Source organism: Podarcis filfolensis (genome assembly GCF_964270895.1).
Source record: "Podarcis filfolensis genome assembly, chromosome: 5".
NCBI lineage: Eukaryota > Metazoa > Chordata > Lepidosauria > Squamata > Lacertidae > Podarcis > Podarcis filfolensis.
The window spans coordinates 36,364,868-36,388,432 of NC_139608.1; the positions used below are offsets into that span (position 1 = coordinate 36,364,868).

General features: G+C 43.8%; 1 protein-coding gene across 12 annotated transcripts in view; it reads left to right on the plus strand.

Moving 5' to 3' along the window:
- The window catches only part of EPHB1 (EPH receptor B1), a 344,720-nt gene that overhangs the window by 111,236 nt on the left and 209,919 nt on the right, over positions 1-23,565 (plus strand). For all 12 annotated transcript variants that reach the window (XR_014548751.1, XR_014548752.1, XR_014548753.1 and 9 more), the window contains one exon: positions 9,577-9,641. Coding sequence is in view for 5 of the 12 variants with exons in the window: in XM_083616245.1 (XP_083472371.1) it covers positions 9,577-9,641 (65 nt within the window). In the remaining 7 variants the exon portion in view is untranslated. The remainder of the gene's footprint in view (positions 1-9,576; positions 9,642-23,565) is intronic.

Sequence of the window (23,565 nt, forward strand, 5' to 3'; positions counted from 1 at the left end):
TAGCAGCTCTGATAAAACTTCCCTTTCTCACCCCCAAAACAGATGACTGTCCTCCTTCAATCAGGGCAGGTGGCCATTCACAGTTTGACACACGTGGTAGGAATAACTTTGTAGCCTGATGGGCTAACGACTTCAAATAATAACTCTGCTTGGCTGGAATGGGTGGCAGATCCCTCAGAGTTTAGCCAGCTCCATTACTCAGACTTTTTGTTTCTTGGGATATAATTGTATTGTTTTTCCTCTTGGCTTCTGTTGCTTTTCTAGTCCGAACAGAAAAGCAATTTCTGGCACAGCTTCTGCATAGTCGGCATTTTACAGAATGGAGAGATCTGCTGAACTTTTGGTGGTGTAAGGATTTTAGTTCTCTCATGTTGGTGCTTGACATTTCCCTTTTCAAAGCAGCTGCCTCTGCACTGACTGACTCATGATTCCTCTGCAAAAGTGTATCACTCACTTGGCTGAACTTTTGATCTGCGTGTAACAAGCCAAACATATTGTCTTCCATCTTTGGGGGCCTTTAGCCTTGCTCCCTGGTCTCTGGTGGCATCTCTTGGAATGGTACAGTTCCTGCTTTCTGGTTAGGTGTCCAAGTTGTTGGTGAATAAAGAAGGTCTACCTAGTGCTGGACCCCATTTGCCAAGTATGCCTGTTGGACTAGCACAACATTGTCTATCCTGGAAAATGGCTCTAATGCCTTTGTTGGTGTATGCTGACGGCTAGTTTTCATGCTGGAAGTAAATTCTGGATGGTATGTACTGTACAGCAAAGTCGATAGCAACATAACTTTTGTTGGACCAAAAACAATACAGTGGTACCCCGGGTTAAGAACTTAATTCATTCTGTAGATCTGTTCTTAACCTGAAACTGTTCTTAACCTGAAGCACCACTTTAGCTAATGGGGCCTTCTGCTGCCGCTGCTCCCCTGCTGCATGATTTCTGTTCTCATCCTGAAGCAAAGTTCTTAACCCGAGGTAATATTTCTGGGTTAGTGGAGTCTGTAACCTGAAGCATATGTAACCTGAAGCGTATGTAACCCGAGGTACCACTGTACGTTAAAGAAAATCTTTAAAACGGCACCAGACATTGTGTGTGTATGACTTATTATTAATGGGTTTGACAGTTTTATTAGTTAATTTAAAAGAGGACTGGGGAACCTCTGACCTTCCAGATGTTACCAGACTAGACCTCTCATCAACCCTGACCATTGGCCACACTGGCTGGGCAGATTGAGCTGAAAGTTCAGCAGCATCTGGAGGTTCACCAGTTCACCAGCCCTGACCTAAGATAGCCAGCTGGTGATCTGTTTTCCTTTTTGTGTGCAATTTTTATTCTATAATCATCATCACAAACTGCTTTGATACTTTTAAACAAAATCATGGTATACAATTTTTTAAAAATACATACATTTATTTTTTTAAAAAATCCTTCCTTTTTAACTAAAAAGAGTTCCATGGCAGCTCACAAACTTTAAAAATCCAAATGCGTGTTAAAACGATTAACAAAATAAAATGCCACAGCAAAACAGGAGCAGGAATGAGTGGAGCATTTTGTCAAACTCAGAAGCTCCCCAAGGACCTCAGGAGAAACCCAGTCTGTGCTCATCAACAGAGAACAATCAGAGAGAACTTCTCCAGGGAGGGAGTTACCCAGTTTGGGGCATATCCAGCAATAGCCATGAACACATTTCCTGTACTGGTGCCAGTCATGCTCCTGGGAACTAATGCTGTCATACAGAGGGTGGGGAGGGAGAAAAGAAACCCACCTTTATGTAAATTCTTGGCTAAATTATCTGCTGCTCTGTAAGAAAAAGATCCTGAAAGGGAATCTTTCAGGGTGGAGTCTGGCATTGCCACCCCATCAACAAACCAGAAAACGGTGTTAGGGTTTTTAATTAAAGAGTTAGAAACAGACTGTTTAGGAAATACATAAAATAGATTGGATGGAGAAAAGCTGGAAGGAAATTGGGGATGTGAGGGCAGGATGGAAAGACGGGCGGGGGGGGCGCGTGAAACATCTGACAACAACAAAGCAGATGAAAGAGCTGCTGGGAGTGAAAGAGGGAGGCATAGAAGGGGAATAGAGATGGCTCTGAAGCTTCTTGTCTGATTAATGATGCTCAGGCTGTGATCCATTGTAATCCTCTCATTAGCAAGCTGAGAAAAGTAATTTTACACTGGCCCCTGACCACCTTTCCCACTGCTTTTCTCCCCCACCAGTGATTGATTGTCCTCGCAGATTCTTTGTTGTCCACATGCACACGCGGCCAAGGTGGCACTTTAGGAGTTGACGCAGAACTTGGTCTCCCTCCTGCAACACTGCAAAGTTTCGGCTTGGCTAGCAGACCACTGTTTCTGAAACTCGTGGATGTTTATAGCAGGATCTAGTGATGGGGAAACTTATTTATCTGTCGATGAAATTAGCCACCACTTAAATACAGGGCACTTGAGGTTGCTTACAACAACTAGCATAAATCAATAATAAGTTTCTTTGTTTAAATGACTTTTTAGACTGCCTTTTAGTGCTGGGCCCTCACCAGGCAAATTCCTAGCAAAGAACACATGGTATACCATCAAAATTAGAACATGTTAAAATTCCATTTTTAAAAAGATAAAGTACCACCAACAGAGCACCCATGTCTGTCTAAGATAGGGTGGGAAACAGAATGTGGCCAGTGGGCCAGATTCTGATCTCTTCTACCCACTGCAGGGCATTTTGACAGGTGGGTGGGTGCACCCACCTGTCAGTCACAATCCCATCAGGTGACCCAAAGTTAGAGAAAATCCTTTGTGGATGTAGCTCAGGCTGCAACTGCACAGGGACTTCCTTTGCACTTATAGCAACCCAACTTTGGGCAAGGATTGTGAACTCTGTAGCATAGCCAGTCCCATTGAAGCTTGCTGTCAGCACTGTTCAGCTGTCCCCATTAATCAGGCATATGATGGTGGGTATGGGGCAGATGAGTACAGTTTGAGAGAAGAGGCCTTGAGGGTCAAATCTGGCACCTGAGCTGGGCCAAATGTGGCCTGTGTGCATTTCCTCACCTCTGGCCTAAAGTATTCTTATCCAATCTGCTACCTTCCAGTTGTCTGGGGGGTCCAACTCCCATCAGCTTCAGCCAGCATAGGCAGTGTTCAGGTATGATGGAAATTGTAGTTCAAAACCTCTGACGAGAACCCACTTGGGAAAGGCAGCTCAAAACAAATGTGCAAAAGTCCTCCTGGCCACAGCTACTGTCTGTCTATGGGCCAAACAAGTTCCAATTACCTCTGTGTACCTGGCTCCATTGAAAAAATGCAACTCTCTTTAGAACAGGTTGAGGATCTGGAAAAGAATTTAGAAACGTGAATCCTGAAATCTCAAGAGCAATGCCAAACACGCTTTATTTATTCTGAAATCCTCAGTTTTTCCCAAGCCACATTTATGATTTGTGGAGCCTGCCATTATTTCTGTACAGAGGAACTCCTTGGCACTGGCTTCTTTACTTGGACTTCATAGGGGTGTGCGTGTGCATAAATGGAAGGAACTGTGAGCAGGAACAAATTGCCTGTAAGTCGGTTCTTAAAGGGCAATAAAGCTCTGGCAGTGAAATTATCATGGACATCTTGAAATTCCAATTAAACACACACACACATACACTCCACATATCTGAGAGTAAAGGGCAGAGCTGTCTGAATTCAAGGATGTGGCTTACAGCACATCCAGAATCTTTCCCTTTAGAAATTAATCTCTGGTGAGTTCTGGCAGAGAGAGAGAGATTTGCTAGCTCTTTTTACTGGCCGTGCTTCTATACCAACAGGAGCCTGCCATGAAGAAATCCTGCTTTTGAAACCCTCCCTGTCTTTTATCTCCACATGCCGAAAAAAGCTTCACCTCCTTAATTTCTTCATTTCGGACAGCTTTTATAGGTATGGGAGCAGGGCCAGTGCTCTCTCTCTCTCTGTTTGTGTCTACTTTAAAAAAGAGAGTCAAAGAAAGGAGGCAAAAGAGACCATCTTTCTTCACAATGAAGTGCGTCACCGGGAGAGAAATTCTGAGCCTAACGCTCTACAGATGTTCTGTATGGAGCCTTGGAACAGAGGGCACTCTAATTGACTACAGGTGTGACCCGTGACCAGGTAACATCCTCCCCTGCCTTGGAGAGGCTTACCAGAGGTCAGGTTCTAATCCACTGTCTTCAGAAGCTTTTATCCAGCATAAATGAGTGGGGCTGAGGAGGCTGAGCAAACTAAAGAGAAGAAGAAAAGGAGAAAACCCGCGCAGTAATAGAACCAAGCACTCATTTGTCATGTTAGAGCAAAGCTGTGTGACAAGCTGCGGCTGCTAACACTAATCCCCCTGTGTATTACAGTCATGCACTATAACACAGATAAGGAAGCTGAGCTGTGAAGGAGGCAACACCAACTTACCCCACCCCGGCTGCCCTGCTTCTCGTAGCAGGAGATGATCGGGAGTGAGGGGGGGGACATATTTGTTCAGCAGGAATATTTCCCCCCCTCTGTTGTTTGCCTGAACCGCACAAGTCAATAGTTTCAAAGAATGCCAGCCACTGCCAAGTCTGGAGTGCGCAAAAGGCTTGCTTGCAGAGGAAGCACCTTGCAGCCTGGCTGAAGTTTATCAAAAGTACATTCCTGTGTCAGTGTTAAGTCAGAAAAACGTCCTCTGGGGAAGCAAGTCAGAAGCGTGCTGAGCCGCTGGACAGGAAGGGAAGGCAGAGGAGGGAAAATCCTTTTGACATCAACAATGGTTGTTGTTTTAAATAGAGCCTGGCCTATAATTGGTCACAGCCAATTGCCCTTGAAAAGAAATGGGGGGGGGGGAATGATGGGTGAATAGTACAGATGCACTGTTGCAGCAAGATTACTGGCCCTTAGGCTGTGCTTGCACTAGCGAGTTTGTTATCCTCCTGTTCCTATGAACATTGTGCCATGGTCCATAGGTGCATCTGTGGTTCATATGTCTACAGAGCTGCAGGGAAATTACTTGTGTGTTATTAAATATGCTCGCTGTGTGAAGTGGTAAGTAGGCTTACTTGTTTATTGAGTCAGACGCATTTGCAGGGAAAGTTGACTTGAAATGGTTGAGTAGACTCTTCCCTGCCAGCTACAAGGAAGTCCACAGGAGGGGAAGCACACGGGATCTGGTGCAGACTGCACCAGCTCTCAGGATGGAATCTGTGGAAAATGACTTGTGGTACATGCAAGAACATAGCTGATATGAACACACCTTCAGTGTTTGAAAAGATCATCATGGGTCATCCGTTGAAACTCAGAGCATGTTCAGGTTAGGGATTTCACACATTTATATAGTTCAGCCAATATCTGAAAACAAGATTATCACCTTGGGTTTGTTTTGCACCAAACCTGCACTGTCTGCACTGCAGATGTGAAAAGATAACAGTTTGTGGCAAGAACTGCCTGTTCTATGTAGGGAAGGGAGGAGCAACGGGCGTGTACAGAACTGTTTGCCATTTTGTGCCCTTCTTAATGTTTTCTACACTTTTGTTTGTGGTACAGGAGCTTTCAAAACTATTGATAGAATGCAGGGCTGAAGGTAGGCCACCCAACATCTAATGCATTACTAGCAGGTTGTGGTGAAGTATTTTCTTGTAAATTTCCTCTTCAACACTACTTGAGCCACTGCAGGTAATGACTATGTTTATTGAGTGCTGCTCAGAAGATACACAGCATGAGCAGTTACTCTCCCCTTTCCATTACTCATTTACTTCTTAATTTTTTTTTTTTGGGGGGGGGAATCAACATTCCTGCTTGACATACACATTGAAAAGTCAGGATGGTCAATCAAAATCCAGACCAGGTAGCAACTCTCTATCTACTGATAATATGTGCCATTAAGGGCTCAGGGTTTTCAACATTTTGAGTCACTAGCTTTGTATTAAAGTCAATAAGAATAGGCCTGGGTGATCCTTGGGCTCATTCCCTCTCCTGTGGCATGACTGGGAGGAGGAAACTGAAAGCTATTGCTTCCATTTTTGATTAACCACAGTTTATTGTTACATATGAGGGACGTGGGTGGTGCTGTGGGTTAAACCGCAGAGCCTAGGGCTTGCCGATCAGAAGGTTGGCGGTTCGAATCCCCGTGACGGGGTGAGCTCTCGTTGCTTGGCCCCAGCTCCTGCCAACCTAGCAGTTCGAAAGCACGTCAAAATGCAAGTAGATAAATAGGCACTGCTCCAGCAGGAAGGTAAACGGCTTTTCCGTGCGCTGCTCTGGTTCGCCAGAAGTGGCTTAGTCATGCTGGCCACATGACCCGGAAACTGTATGCCAGCTTCCTCAGCCAATAAAGCAAGATGAGCGCCGCAACCCCAGAGTCGTCCACGACTGGACCTAATGGTCAGGGGTCCCTTTACCTTTTTATTGTTACATATGAACCCTAAGCAGTGGTTAATCTTAACTATACTTTGTTGAAGCAAGCCAGTTTCATAATTATTCAAGTTTGCTGGTTTCAACCATACCACAGTTAAAATTAACCATAGTTGGTTGGGTTCTGATGGTGTCACAGTCTCTGTTTAATAAAAAAATTGGAAGCAAAAGCTTCTACCTCATTATGGCTTCTCTGGAGGAATAGTGGGAGAGCATGTGAGTTTGAGGCTCACACAGGCTCATTCCCATTTTGATAAACCACGGTTTAACATGCTGCCCAAATGCAGCCACATCTTCAGGGGATTACTGAAGGGGAAGAGTGGTGGTGTAAATCCCTTACTGACAAAACCCTGGTTACTTGAGTATGAATAACAAATAGACTGTGAAGATGGTAATGCATTGAAGGAAGACACAAGGGTTTGCCAGGAGTTGGTTTGGAGGGAGATAGCACACTGCTTAAAATGAAGTACACTTAGAAGGATGTGGATGATTTCACAAAGTTTAAAACTTTCTGCCTTGGGGTGAAAGGTGGTGATCTGAAACATTATAGCTTTCTAAGCTGTGAGGTGTAAAGCGAGGAAATGGACAGGAAGGACAAATAGGGAACTGCTTGACCAGACGCTGGTGACAATTGTAATTTCCTTTTTCTAACATTTGGTGGAATTGCAGTAGACAAGCAACTTAATCTGTTGAAAACAAATAAATAAAACCTGGAAGATTTTTCTCCCCATCTGTCTGTCTATGTTTTTGTTGTTGCTATTATTGTTACTCTTAAAAACGAGAGTCTGGGAAAATATCAACAATATTTGTTTTTTTGTTAAACAAAAAACTACACCAAAAATCCTCCCTTAAAGAAATAAAATTTGACAACACATTCTAATAGTGTTGTTTGATATTGGTGCTTCTGATTTTTTGCCAGCACGGGCAACGCATATAACCAACAAATCAATATATCTAGCAGATGCCAATATAGACAATAGGGGGGGAAATATATTATAGATTTGGTCAGTCAGCCACCAGCTATTCATGGAAATGCCAATAATTGACTACATCCATCCTCTTCACTGCCGGGCAAAACAAAGCAATTTGGGAATAGAGCTGCTGTAACTGGCATATTTATAGCCTCTAGTCTGGCATTTTGAATTCACTATGCTAGTTACATTCCACTTTTTAAAAAATTATGTAACATTCAAATGTTAGAGATGTGATAATGGAGACACGGGCTTAAGATAATAGGGAATCTGAGTCCTTTACTTGGACCACAATTTCAAAAGGGCTCTGGATGCTGAAGCCTGGCAATTATTTTGGTGCCTAATTGACCAATCAACAGCCCTGTTAAACTGAAGTGTTAGAATTTAAGCTGATCCATTGATTTTATTTTTATTTTTTGCGGGGAAGGGGTTTACTTAGCATCTTACACCTATGTACCTCAGCTCTCTGCACCAAGGCTATACTTTATTTGGTGGTGCTGGCTAAAAGACCCAACCTTAGGGTCAGGTCCTCCTTGCAATTCAGCCTTTTGTGTTTGAAGTGATGTAGAGAAAATGCAGCATGAACTCAGTTACATAGAGGTGAAGCCCACAGTGACTGGCAACAATTTCCAGGCCATCCAGATTTTCAGTTGCATTTAAGCATATATAAAATGGGTGTCGATGGTCAAAATTCATTTGTTTTCTGGCTAGGTTCAGTCCCTCAATCAACTTTACTCTAGTTCCTTTAAATCAAGGTGTGGCAAAAGAGCAATTGGGTTGAAACTCACTTAGTTGGACTCAGTTGCCACTGGAAGCAATGGGGCAAGTCGCTATGGCATGATCTAAAGCCTATTGATTTCATAGAATCACAGTGTTAGAGGGGGTCTTGTTGTTCCATCTGATTCAACCACTTGGTCCATGCAGGAAGTCCATAGCTAGAGCATCCTCAACAGGTGGCTGTCCATCCTTTTCTTGAAAACCTCCAGTGAGAGCCCATCACCTTCTTGGTGATTGATTCCATTGTTAAGTTGCTCTTACAGTACATAAATTTCTCCTAATTCTCAGCCACATCTACCCTCCTTTAGCTTAAGCCCATTCTGTGGGAACTAGGAGCAACTCATTTAGTCTGGATCTCACATCATGCACAGTTTAACTTAAAAATAAAAGAAGCAGTAAGCTTTAAAAAAATAAATAAATACAAAATCACCCCACATTATACTGCAGTCTTGTGTGCATTCTAGAAAGGCAAAAGATTGCTGCCAATCTGACCCTTTGAGGGATATTTTAGCTTCTCTCTCATCTGATGGCCTCATTCAGTGTACATTGGATGCTCGGGTTGCGAACGTGATCCGTGTGTGAAGCACGTTCGCAACTCGCATGCGCGGGTCGTGATTCAGCACTTCTGGGCATGTGCAAGTGCCGAAAACCGGAAGTAACCCATTCTGGTACTTCCAGGTTCAGTGCAGTGCGCAACCCGAAATCGCGCAACCTGAAGCATCTGTAACCCGAGGTATGACTGTACTTGTTTCATCAGTGCAAACATGTTTAGCTTCCTCTCCCTCTAAATCTGTTCTGAGTTCCCCCTCAACCCTCTGGAGCAGATTAGGGGAGGGGCATGGGGGCATGCACAGGGAGAGGAGGGGGAGTTCCATTGTGAACATGGAAATCATTGTGCTAACAGAACAAGTGCATTGGATTCTCCCCTGTATCTGTAAAGTCCTTGCTGGTGGGAGATGCCAACTTTATTTTAAAACCAAATAATCCTTAGCTAGTGTCTGGAGAGCATACTGGACCCTGAAAATAGAGAAATCTCTGAACTAAATGAATGTGCACATTTTGCATTGACTTCCACAGAGGTAGCTATTAGTTGTAGCAAAACAAGAGTCTTGTAGCATCATAAAGGCCAATAAATTGATTACGCCAGATATTTTTATGGAGTAGAGTCCACTTCATTAGATGCGCCTGGTGAAGTGGACTCTAATCTGTGAAAGCACATACCATAAGAGCATTCTTTAAAGTGCTTAGAAACTCTTTGCTATTATGTAGCCAAACTCCTAAATTGCCGTAAGCGCCTAAACTTGTATCTACTTTGAGCAGTGATCATTTCCTATTGGTTTAGAATGAACATATATCTCCAGATACACCTTTGTAGTGTGTTTGCGATTTTATTCCCACTTCTGATTTGCTTAGTAATTCTTCTCTTTTTTCTTTTTGGTGCACTTCAGAAACCCTAATGGATACTCGGACAGCCACAGCTGAACTTGGATGGACAGCAAACCCACCTTCAGGGGTAAGTGGATATTTGACATGTTCCTGTGTGTCCGCTGGTTGTTAGAAGGTCTGGTGGGGGTTGTTCTCTTTTTTTATTCATGTAGGTAATAATTTCATGTATATGTCGGCTTGAATGTGTTGTATAAAAGCCCTTGATTAAAAAAGACTTAACTTCTCTTTTTTATGTTGACCTAAACAATGGCAAAATCAACAAGTCTCATTTTATGCAAACAATATTAGGTAACTTTTTTTCTCAACAGCTGGACTGCTATAATGGGTGGAATGTTTTTTCTTCTTCCATTAAATACACACACACAGAGAGAGAGAGAGAGAGAGAGAGAGAGAGAGAGAGAAAGAGAAAGAGAGAGAGAGCGAGAGCGCGCGAGAGAGACAGTATATAAGCTTATGATTTGGGGCTGGTTCACAATTCTTTTTTAAAAAATATTTCAGAAGAAGCTGTGGGCTGTCAATAATATTTAAACATTCAAAGTGACATGTATGATGGGGACTTGACTCATGCCTCAGTCATCAGGATGCTATTTTTTTCTTTGTTGAAAAAAGAATTTGGAATGAAAAGAAATCCCACTTGCTCTTTGGATTCCCAGATAATAATCAGCAACTCCCTTGGCAGGTCCTCTGGCTGCGTAGGGCTGCATGATGTGGCAATATGTGAGACACTCACTGCCTTGCCAGACTTGACTGTCATATGGTCCTATTTCCTTGAGAGTGGCTGTGTGTGGCAGGTGTGCAGCCCCCTTTTTTCAAGCCCACCTCTCTGCACAGATTGGACACTGCCTGTGTTGTGCTTTCAGTCAACCCAACACAATGATCTTTCACTGATGTGGGAAGTCAGTTATGTTAAGCTTTCCATTTTCTTCCCACCCCCCACCCCCGGCCACATCCCACAATGGGACTGTTTTTCCTACTCACACTCAGATATCAGCAGCCCCCATGGATCCCAGTTTCTGGTGATGACATACTGTGTGCATTTGGGAAGAGGTGGGGCGGTGCAAACAGCTGCCTGGGAGCTGGTTTGAACTTTTTGCCAATTCCACCTTTTGCATTTATGCTCCAGATCCTATTATACAGCAGTGAGTCACCCCCTGCCTGTGTATATAACCATGCAGGGAAATAACAGCTCAGCAGGGAACACTCTGCATGCTCCTTTGTAGCTTGCAATGCAGCCTGGGTGCTGGGGGAATTCCTTCACACGTATTGCTGTGTGCAGTGGGAGGGAGATGCTGCTTTCAGACTGGAGAGAGGAGCACAGTGTATACTAGGGCAGAGTCCCCACCTCTTGGGGGGACCATTTGGGTGTCTAAGAAACTGTCATGGGCACCACAAAATACTCATTTCGCCCAAGAAAATCTGGCCATGCCAAAAAGAACAGCCAAACCACTTACACTCCCCACCCCCAAAAAACCAGACAAGAAAATAATCATGCAACTACACCTCCAAACAGGCAGCCCTGTCAAACAAGTAAAATGAAATGAAATAAATTGAAAAATAAATTGGAAGGGGTAGGGGCTTTTGTAGGTGGCAGGGAGGGTTTCAGAGCCAAGTATTTGGGAGGCAGCTGACTTGGGGAAGATCTGGAATAGGGAGCCCATGCTTTTGATGGGAAATGCAGGATACCAAGAAGGCCTGACAGTGGGACTGAATATCGTGTGTTTACAAAGAAGATGGAAAGGGGAGGAAGTCTGGAGTGGGAAGTGAGTTTGGGGAACAGCAGCTTCCTAGTCCTGGCCGCAGTCCTATGCACACTTGGGAGTAAGTACCATTGAACACAGTGAGCCAGCCATAGACTTGTACTGCGTGTCTGCTGGAGAGTTTGTGCGCAAATGTAGGACTGTTTTGAAGGTGTATGCTTGGTGTTACATGCAACTGTATATATCAAAAGCATGCTGCAGTGGTGTGGGGTGAGATGCTGCAGCAGGTTGTGTGTGGAGGAAACGTTTTTTCTCATCCAAGCCATTTTTAGCCCACCATCCCCCACCCCAAACAGCTCCAAGCAGCGTATGTGGTTCCCTGATTTCATCCCACAGTATGAGTCCCGCCGTTGGTCTGGCAAGTCTAGATGGTATGTTCATACATCTCGAGGATTCCTCTAAGTGGGCTTTCAGATGGGTGTTTATTTTGGGGTTGGTGCTGCTCATGCATGCAACCCTTTCACAGTGTCCACGTGACGTCAGGACATCAAAAATGTCAGTCTTCATTCTTTCTCTCTCACCCCAATTTAATCTGGATTTCCCCTTTCCATGGAAAAGCTGACAAATGTTTAAAAACACAAACAAAGCCTTCTTGCCAATGGCTCATTTGCGATATTAAGCCCCCTGTCTGCATCCACCCCTTAGACCCTCTGGTATTGTCAACACGACAGACAGTCTGTAAACCAAATGTTCTTGTTTTTCCTAGGCCTTTGGTTCTGGGCAGTTTGCCTTGACTGATTGCTTGCTTTATCATGGTAGCTGTCCATGTGGAGAGGATTCATGCTCTTCTGTGGTTTGCCATGTGCCTTTGGCGCGATACATCAGTATTAGCTGCACAGTGTCAATCGGCTCAATATGTCAGTTTCAGCTTCGCAGGGGCCTGTTGCCTTTCAGAAGGAATTGACCAAGACTTGCCCCTACCTCCCTGGCTGCTGCCACCCTCTAGGTGAACGGAGCATGTATATAAGTCAATGTTTAGCCCTCTCTCTTCCCTCCTTGTCTCTCTTGCACTCTCTACCTAAAGGATTATAATTAGGAAACATTAGCAGGCTCAAAGCAGCTTTCGTACCTGAACACCATTCATAATTGCACTCAGCAGTGCTCTTCTCTGGCTATTAATGTCACTTCTATGAAGTAACGAGGAACAAACCACCTTCAGGCACTTAAAACATCTTCTTTATACAATAGGTGCATTTGAAGAATGGGAGCATAAAATAACCCGACTCGCATTCCCCTGACAGTGAAAGTGATCAACAAAGACAGGGACAGGTGCATGAGAAAAAGATCAGTGAGAAAGATGGTCACTGCCTTAATAGGTAGGTTTAAACAGGTGATAGAGGGCCAGCTGCGGGGGGAGAGAGAGAAGGCTGTGCTGGAGACAATTGTTTTGTCAGCAATGGAAAGACTGAGAGACAGAGAGTCGTGCCAAAGCAACGAAGATAAAAAGGACGCTTAACAAGAGGGAAATGAATCGTTCCTATTAATTGACCTTTGCAGATGTTTCTTTTCTGTACATAATTTTATTGCACCTCAAAGGATGTGGCTGATTGTTGCTGCAGCAATATCTCACTTTGCTGCAATATTTCATCCCTTTGGGCCACTTTGGGTGCGGTTCCTCTAAAAGGGGCCTTTGGAATCATTCTTGGGTGGAGGAGGAGGAGAAGAAGAAGAAGAGGAGGAGGAGGAGGAGTTTGGACTTAATATCCCGCCTTTCACTCCCCTTAAGGAGTCTCAAAGCAACTAACAATCTCCTTTCCCTTCTCCCCCAACAAACACTCTGTGAGGTGAGTGAGGCTGAGAGACTTCAGAGAAGTGTGACTAGCCCAAAGTCGCCCAGCAGCTGTGTGTCGAGGAGTGGGGAAGTGAACCCGGTTCACCAGATTACGAGTCCACCGCTCTTAACCACTACACCATGCTGGCGTGGATAATGCAAATCCAGCACTCCTTCCAGTGTGCCTGTGAATCTCCAATCTCACTGTCACCTCCCTCCCTTCCTTTCCTTCCTGGTAAGCAGCAGTGATGCCCTTGCATCCAGCCCTTGGGGTGAACCACTTCTGCATAGTTATGCACTGCACGGGGAAGTGTCTAATTCTGCTGTTTGGTGAGCCATATTATACATCTGGCAGAGACCTATGTCTGAGAACCAGTCTCCATCAAACATCTAAAAAGCAATGTGTATGTTTTCTTGCACACACAGTGGTGGAGTGGGACATGAAGGAAGAAACTGTGGGCCTGGATTGCTTTTCCCTTTCTCTGCCTCCCACATCTCCCTTGAAGCCATTTTCTCCTAATTGCCCAGAAACGTGTCTGAGAATCTGCATTAGAAAGAATAAGCCTGAGAAGGCTGTGTGGTGGCAGGGGAAGATCCAGCTTGGTGCATCTCTCCTGTGATTCCCAATCTCCCTCTTTGCATGTTTGGCAGAAACCTGGATTTGCTTTAAGCGAGCATTCCGTCTCCTTGTATGCACCATGACTATGGAGAGGGAACATCACTTCCTTGCCTACTGCTTTGGGGAGGGAAAAAAATATTTGTGACATGAAACAGAACTTGTTACTGCTATCTCAAAGAGAGAGAGAAATTGCCAGGAAAATGCGTAGTCAACGGGATGGCAATGAATGCAGACAAAAGACAGAGCAGGTGGATAGATAAATATGGTATCTAGCAACAAACATATGGATAGGCAGACCAATTCTGTACACAGTCAGAGGCTGCAGTGGAAGAGAAGAAAGGCAGAGCTAGAAGGCAGAACAGATAGGAAGGCAGATGGATGATATGAGGGGGAAAGGGGGCATGGGGGGAGGCAGGTAGAGGAGAGGAAAAACAACAACAAAGAAAGCTAATTCAAAGAAGGGGAAATGGAATAGGGGGAAATTGAGTATGTATATGCTTCCCTTTCTCAGGTATTTCAGTTGAACGCATAGATATTAGCAGAGCTAGAATCAGCACCTGGCATTGTTGGAAGTTGGGAGAGCTTCATGTCCTGGCAAGAGGCATATTCTCACAGCTTCTTCCTCCACTGCTATAGCTGCCTCCACTGCCTCTTTCTTTTCCACCTTTCCCAGCCGCAGCCATTGCTAACTGTAGGGTGCCCATCTTATGATGCCCCTAAACCAACTTAGGGGTCAGAGCTGGCACATGTTGCTCCTATGCTGCTACACACTTCTGCTTTTGCATATATAGACTGAATGCCTGAAGTGGACTTCAGCATCACATCAGAAATGACCCTGAGATCTCACTTTAAACTGGCTTTAATCCAAGTAAAGGTAAAGGTAAAGGGACCCCTACTGTTAACTCTGGGGTTGCGGTGCTCATCTCGCTTTACTGGCCGAAGGAGCTGGCGTTTGTCTGCAGACAGTTTTTCTGGGTCATGTGGCCAGCATGACTAAGCTGCTTCTGGCGAACCAGAGCAGCACACAGAAACGCTGTTTATCTTCCCGCCAGAGTGGTACCTATTTATCTACTTGCACTTTGAGGTGCTTTTGAACTGCTAGGTTGGCAGGAGCAGGGACTGAGTAACGGGAGCTCACCCCGTTGCGGGGATTCGAACTGCCAACCTTCTGATCGGTAAGCCCTAGGCTCTGTGGTTTAGACCACAGCACCACCCACGTCCCTTAATCCAAGTAGTTCACCTAAATTATTGTGCAGATAGGAGGGGGTGTTATGTTCATGGGCTTAAAAAGCTACCCCTAGGGATCAGTTATTGTAAATATTGTTTATTGTTGTTAATAAGACAGATTCTTCCATCATTTAGTCATGTTGCTGTGGACGGAAATAGTTAAGGTGGGGCCAAGCATCCTGAGGGGGTAATTGCATTTGAAATGGCCCTTAATTATCCAGGGAAAGAAGTCCAGCTATTCCTTACATGACGTTAATGATCATAAAAGGGTCTGGACTTCAGGTGGAATCTAATTGGTCAATAATAGCAAGGATATATCTCCCTAGGTAAGGACTGTAACCAGATTATGTGCAGCCATCAAAAGGGAAACAGAAAAGGAAAATAACTCATCTCTTACACTATTGTTAGCTAGGTTCAGGGAGAGGGGTGGAGAGGGTCCCTGTTGAAAGAAGGGAGAAATACTGGGTTTTGTGGCTAGTCCACCAGATTGATTGTGGAATGAAGAAAAGCAGCTTAATATGTTGAGACATGAGTAACACTTCTGCTTGTGTGAGCCATCTCTTCTTCCTACCATTGTCAGAGTTCCACACCAAGCAAGGAGGTCTTCAGTTATGTGTAGTTTCCTGTCATATCTGAATCATATGCCTGATTTGGGCATGTGCCTTTCACCAAGGAAAAAAAACCAAATTAAGTTTTAAAAATAAAATACAGTATTCTTAGCTGCCTTGAAGCCAGCATTGCTGGAGAATTCTAAGAAACCACAAACCCAGTGCACTTTTCAAAGGTTTAGTCAGCCATCTTGATTCAACATGGCATTCAAACACAGATGAAAAGTCATTGATCTCAGGAAACATCATACAAAAATTGGTTAGTATATCTTAAGAAGTGCCCAAATGAATAGAAAACAGTAAATGCCCCCCCAAATGTATAGTAAATATATCCTATGGGGGGAAAAGGAAAAAGGTGGCAAATATTAGCACACAGCAGTAAGGTAAGAGCAGAGAAAAAGCAAATGCATATAAATTGAGTGTCTGAACATGAAACTAATAAAAGCAGAAAAATGAATAATATCCATTAATAATTTAATATCTGGCAAGCTGGATGTGTGTACAGAAGCAGAGGAGTGCTCTGGGAAAAACACATTGCTTCAAAAATCAGGAAAGTTAATTATTTTATCGCTGGAAAGAGCATACAAAAATGCTGTTGAGAGTGCCATAGCACTTTAAGATATAACAGTTTTGTTATAAGCTTTCATGAACAAGAGTCTGCTGCATCAAGTACTAGTTTCAAGAAACCCAGATTAGGACTGACCACAGTTTAGGTTTCAGAAGATGGGCTAAACTGTGGTTAAACTAAAATGGAAGTGGAGGTTGCAGGAGGAGATGGAGAGAGTGAACAAATCTGGGGCTCTGAGGCTCTTTCTTATAAAACTGAACACAATGTAGCACAATCACAGAATGCAGTCACTGACGGGGAGTTACTACTCTTTTCTAACCATTCCTTCAAATTCTCAAGTTTTTTCTGCTGTCTCAAAAGTTCCCACTCTTTCCACCTTCTTGCCTCTGGATTTATTGTTGTTTCTTTCAGATACAATTGGTTTTCCACACTATTTTTCCACACCATGGTTATGAAATATCTTTATATGCCATTTTTTTTGCCTCTAAGAAGGGTAGCAGTTATTAAAAGCAATATGAAAATCAGTACAATAAGAAATGAAAAAGCAACAACATTTGAATAACTGCTTTTACTAGAGAAGTACCTGTCAGTCAACGTAGTCTCATGAGAATGACAACATTGCTACCAGGTACCTGAAGGATGGCCAGGTCAGCACTATAAGAGTGTCTGTGGTAAAGGTGCTAGCATAGGTGCCAACACAGAGAAAGCCTTGTTGCTGAACACATGCCACACAGCCTCTGAATGTAAGGATATCTCAGTTAGAGCATCTGTAGCTAATCTTAGAAAGAGGAGGAGTCAGCCCTTCAGAAATTTTGGTCCCAAGCTGTTTAGGACTTTGTGTCAAAGCCAACACATTAAATTGTATTTCCTGGTAGAACCTTCCCCTCCCCAAGCCGTCCAACTCCCCAGAGCAGATTTGGGGATGAGCTGTATGTGCACAGGGGGAGGAGAGGTGGGGGATTCCCATTGTGCTAGAGGGAATCTACACTCGTGTCTGCTAGTGCAACAGGTTCACTGAATATGGCCCAGCATGGAAATCAGTGAAGATCTTTTAACTTAGGCAAGATATGTTCAGACCCGTCCCAGTTAACCAGGTGGCTGCTGTGTTCCAAAACAAGTGAAGTTTCTGAAAAGTTTTCAAAGGCAGCCCTGCATATATTGCATTGCATAAATCGAACCTAAGTGTTGTTAGGGCATGGAACACTGTGGCTAGGCTGCCTCTGTTTTCATGTGGCTTCTGTTGGCATACCAACCTAAGCTGATTAAAGGCACTTCATGCCTCTGATGCCAGCTGGACATTCAGAGTGAGATCCAGGTCTAATAGCACCTCCAAGCTGCATATCCATCCAGAACAGGTTGTTCACCATCTGCTTGGCCAATGGAAATGTCTACAAATAGTACCTCCATCTTGTCTGAATTAATCTTCAGTTTATGAGGCCTTATCTAGCCAATTACTGACTCTAGGCAGCCATTTCCACTGCCTCTCCTAGAGCAAACAAATAAGAGAAATAGAGCTTCATGTCATCAGCATATTGATAGCCCTTTGCTACAAAACTCACCATGACCTCTGACAGCAGTTTGATGTAGAAATTAAATAGCATGGGAGACTAAATGGAGCTCTGCACCCCACCCCACCGCCTAGCCCAGGCATAGCCCTCCAGCTGTTTTGGGACTACAATTCCCATCATCTCTTGACCACTGGTCCTGTTATCTAGGGATGATGGGTGTTGTAGTCCCAAAACAGCTGGAGGGCCAAGTTTGGCCATGCCTGACCTAGCCTAATGGTATAAAAGGCATAGTGCAGAACTAAACTCTATTCTTCCTTATAGCATCCCTTCTGGAACTTACCTGTCAGGTAAGAGGGGACTCACTAGAGCATGATGGCTCCTATTCACACCCCAGAAGGTTACCATGATCAATGGCACTGAAAACCACCGAGAGGATCTGGATAATCTGTGGGAGAGAAAGGTTTGGGGGAGAAAGATCCTCACTCTCTCACAACAGAGTTAAGCACAATTGCCCTAAGCACATTAAAACTTGGCTAGATTTACTTCTGCCCACATCCACCTTTAAACAAATGTTCCCCATGAAAATTCTTAGGCTAGAATAAATCACAGGCACTTAGCTTTGTAAATAAGTGGATATTATACTCAGCTTCCAGAAGTTACAGCAAACAAGTCTCCATTCATTGGCAGTAAATGAAGGTGAAAAAGGTTCCAAATGACTTAAAACGGAAAAGAACTTGGTTCTCTTACAAAAAGGATTGTGCAATCTTCAGTTAGCAAAGATGCAGGCTTTAAAATCTCCCTTTCGGAGAGATTCAGTTCACTTGCTTTTTCTTACAGTTGGGAGCCATTACATGGCTCCTTCATTGCTTGTTCCTGGAGTCATGAAGTGAAAAAAGAAAGAGGTGGTTGGGGAACACAGTCTGCTGTGGGCCTGCCAAGCCACGCTCACTCTGGTAACTTGAGTTCAGGGCTCAGGTTAACCCTTTCATACACACAAGTGTGAGAATCAGCAAGGCCAAAGAACCCATTTATGTTTTACTATGTAGCTCATAACCTATTACAGAACTCCAGACTCTGCCTTATTCAAAGTCAGAATATTTGTCCATCTAGCCTAGGACCAGCCCTATCATTAGGCAGTGGTTGCTAATTTTGTGTGCTCTGAAAGGGAAGCAAATTGTTAATTTATTAATATTGTATTGTTTATTCCCAAGGAGAGGCAATTGTGGGGCTTTCTACTTCAGATGCCAAAATAACTTGGCCAGCCTTGGGTACTATGCATCTTAAGTCGAGGATAGGCACCACTTGCTCTTCTGTGTTAGGCAGCAAAATGTCTTGGTCAGCCCTGACGTAGCTCAGCATTATCCTGCTCTTCAGGGTATGAAGTGAAGGTCCTTCCCATCAAGGATTGAATTTGGGGTCTTCAGCACAGAAAACAATTCCTCTGCCACTTACTATGGTCCCTTCCCAACCAGATTGATCATGGCAGCTGTTGTTCCAAAAATCACATTTGCTGAACGTCAATATTTCAAATCTGCAGTGGCTTAATGTGGAGACATCAGTTGGTGAATTCAACAGCATGAGGATCCAGTGAACACATTGTACCTATTTCCTTTCACCCAATCACCATCTGGCTTCAAAGAACATGGAATCCATGCTCAACACACAAGGGTTCAAGGTAGAGAAGGGGAATCAACCTGGAGGTGAATTTGTGACACATGGATGTACATTAAAACTCCGCCCGCTTTGCATGCTTGTACTCTTTACCTAAAGTGGCCAGAGGGGCATGTTAAGAGCCCATTCCTAACTGCTTCATGCAACATTGGTGCCTGTCTAAGCTGGACAGTCTGCAGTGCTTGATTCCCAGGCGGGACATGAAGATGAATTTTCTGTAACACATTTGCAGCTGCACTATGGCTGATGTGTGCCTGCTTTATGTTGTAATATATTACTGGTTTTGCTGTACTGAAGGATTGTAGGGACCGTTCTGATGGCCATTCTGATTCAAGCAAACCTAATGCAGCCTGCAGAGACTATAATAGAAATTAACATCTGTGTCTTTAAGTGAAACACAGCAGCATCACCTAGCCTTGGGAAATAATTATTCTCTTAAAAGAATAATAAAAAGCCAGTCAGATCAGTGTAGCCATCTGCTAAAGGAGAAACTAGCTCCAAGGGGCTAGATTCTCATCTGGTGTAAATTAGTGGCAGCAGGATGGGCTTGGTGTGCTAATGGAGGATTATATCCTTGCATTTGAGAGAGATGATTGGCATAGGAGTTTTCTACATAACTGGTCTGCAGCGTTCTTGACTTGTTCAGTGGTGCACATGTTTATAATCCCCGCTTGCTGTTTCATATGCCTGTATTTTTCACCTGCCATCTGTAGCTCTTTGGCCATGCTCTTCGTGCTAACCCTGTGAAGCAAACACAGGTTAATATTGGATCTTTAGATAGCATTTTAATGTGCACAGTGAATCCGCATCTTGCATGCTTTAGCAACCACCCGTAGGGATAGGCTTATCCCCATTTTACAAGATGGGGAACTGATACTGAGAAGATAGCCAGCAGCTAGCCCAATCCCTTCCCCAAGGAGCCCATCACTGAGCAAGTTGTATGAATCCACGACTCCCATGTCCAACTACTCCCCCCCCCCCCGCCCACATGGCCGCATAAGAGCTGAAAGGGAGGAGAATGAAATCTAATGCATGTCTCGTGCAGGGTCAATTGCAAATCACCAGAGACCTTTAGGGGTCTGCTGTTTATGGTGAGAGTTTGATGGGTATTTTTAGTGACAGGCTCAAGCTCAGCTCAGTATAGATATACACACCAAGGGAGAGTTGACCCAGATCACAATGTGTAAGGATTGCATTTGGGTAATCAAGACTGATGTGTGGTATTTTTCCTACATAGACCATGTACATGTAGGGAAAAGAAACGGTTACCTGTTGTGCAGGATGTACACATGGTTTAAAGCTCTAAGGCACAGTCATTTCCCAGTGCATGCATGAGGAGCAAATCAGACTCTTGCACAGTTTTCACACCTAACCTCATTGGGGGGGGGGGAATGTTATATGTACGGTACCTTTTGGGTCTGAAATGAGTCAAGATTGTATCTTACCTCAGATAGATACATGATGGAGAATCAAGGCTTTGAGTTACACAAATCTCTCGCTTAGGCAGACAAGTTCTGTCCTGCAAAATTCCCAATACATTTGTCACCTAAATGGTTTTGGATCCTAGCTGCCTTTTGTAAGAGTTAATGTTGATAATCTGTCATAAACACCATATATGACCAAATAAGGAATCCAGACCAGAATGAACAAGTATACACGCTAAGAGGCATTTGTCTCTCCCTTTCTTTTATTTGGGTGCCAAGATGTTGTTTGGATACCCACTGTTAGGGAGACACCCTCTAGTCTAGTCCGTCCCGTAGCTTGTTTTTATTCAATCTTTGAAGGACAGGAGTGATAGGCAGCTTTTATTTGACGTCCTAGATAATGACATGTATGAACCTTTGGAATAATGACAGCTGAATAGTGTGCCTGATATTGCCATGGTTACCAGCCAAGCTTTCTCCCCCCTCTCCCCCCCCCACCTTCTCCTTCTCCCCTTCTGACATTTTCTGTGTGTGTGTTATTGTTGAGTTCGCTTTTGGGATAGTGAAGGGGAGGGGAGCCAGGAGAAGAAACAGTCCATTATAGTCTTTTAAATCTCCCAGCTGGAAGTGTTTTAAATCTCAGCAGAGACAGGGAAAAACACTGTCTTAATCCCCAGCTCCCTGTGAATTATTTAAAGTGATCTTGTCGGAACAATGCATTTGTCACTGTTACAGTGTCAACAGTAGAGGCAGCTGTCCGAATGGCTCTGGGGTTTTGCCACAGGTAGGAGTTTGGGGTGGGGCATTTGCAGGCCTGGCAAAAGGTAAACATGGGATTGCTGAGGTCCACAGAACTCTAGAGGCTGATCTTTTTTTGCAAGGGGTGTGGGGAATCTTTGTACCAGTAACATGGTTTATTTTGTACAGTTTTGCCTTCCATTCTGTTCCGGAGACCTCTGGCTGTGCCTGCACCGGTGGCTGTGTTTAAAGTTCCACCCACACCATATATTTAAAGCACTCTTATACCACTTGGAACAGTCATGGATTCCCCCAGCGAATCCTGGGAAATGTAGTTTGTGAAGGGTGTTAGGAATGAGAGTTCTGAGGGTGTCCCAACAACTCTAAGCATGCTCAATGAACTACAGTTTCCAGGATTCGCTGGGGGAAGCCATTACTGTCAACGTGGTGCTTTAAATGTATGGTGTGAATGTGACTGTAGTCAAGGGAAGAACGGATAGGCGGGCAGACTAGTTATGCATCTGGGGTGGACACCCAGTGCTGCACATCTTGGGTGCAATGTAATTCACCTCTGGATTTGCATTTAGTCATCCACTTTCATCATTGCAAAATTCAGGTTCTATTCAATCCTCAAACATGACTTCTCCTCCCACTCCAGCTATTATCACATATCATTCTCACCCCCTTCATCGCACCACTGAGTTCTTGAAGTGATGTCTCATTTTTTTGTAACCTCTCTTTTCTTGATTCTTTTCAATTTGGATTCTGTCCTCTCCACTTTACTCGGGCAACTGTGCAAAAATTATTGACAATCTCCCAGTTGCTCAGCCTGAGGGGCTTTATTGTGGCCTCATTTGATATGACCACACTTCCGACGTTAACACTTTTGTCCACTCTGACTTTTCCAGTCTTCATCAGTACTTTTTCAAATGAATGTTTCAGAGTTTGATCCTATGCCCTTTCTGATATTCAGTGGAACATCTCAATAACAATTTCGACAGGAGGATGGAAAAAGTCCAGAGCTGTGCTGAAATGAATATATTTTCTTGAACTTACCATGAGTTCCCTTGGGGCCAAACTTCACATTACCTTTAATCACACTCTGCAAACTGGCAGGAAAACCCAGCCAGATGGGTGGGTGTGAATAATAAAAGTATTATTATTAAATTATTATTATCCATTGTCATTTTTGTTTCAAATAAAAAGCAGCTATAGGGCTCTGAGCCTCTTAATCTGGAGTGTACCTGTTTCCTGCTGAAGATCCACCTTGATTGCAGTTTGCTCCTGAAGTTGATTTTTATAGTAAAAACACTTTCTGGGGCAAATAGCAGTCTGGTGTGTGTGTGTGTGTGTGTGTGTGTGTGTGTTTGTTGGTGGGGCACAGGCACACAGCCTTCATCCAAATCATGGTTCTATTGCTGCTTTTCCTTCTAAACAAAAGTGGTAGCATTTAACATGAATTTTTTAAAAACACAGTTTTTTGGTGTGGCTCTGAAGTACTTGTAGATAAATGAATTTATTTCAGAAAATCAGTTCCAGTGGAATTTGCAAAGAACGTTACCAAAATAACGAAGGGGCAAAAGACACAATAGGAAACAAGTGGCAGGCTGGTGTGCGTATCTCTGGGTAGGGGCACTAGCCTGCTGCTTGAAATGCTAATCTGATGTTTCCTTGTGATATTTATTCCTGATGCCATCAGTCTTCCACTTACAGTAGAATGCCAGGGGAGGGTATTTCGTTCACTGGGTGGGTGTAGTGACCTGATCTGTTTTTTTGGGTCTGCTCTGTCCATTCTGATTTATTTTTTTATTTGAGTCTAAATCTGTTACGTTAAATTCAAACCTCTATTTCACCCACATCTAGTATAATGCGGAATCTAAAAAACTGGCTATGACTTGTTCTCCCTTATCACATAAGTGGATGTAACTTGCAAGCAAAGTTTGCACCATGGTTTGAACATGCTCAGGTTCAGGCAGATCAGTCTTTGAGGGTTCATCAACATTGACATTTTTTTCCTAGAAAAAGAGGTGCTGGAATTCACCACAAACACCGCCCTTGTTCTCTTATAATGGCAATGGTGCCAACCTGAGGGGTGCTGGA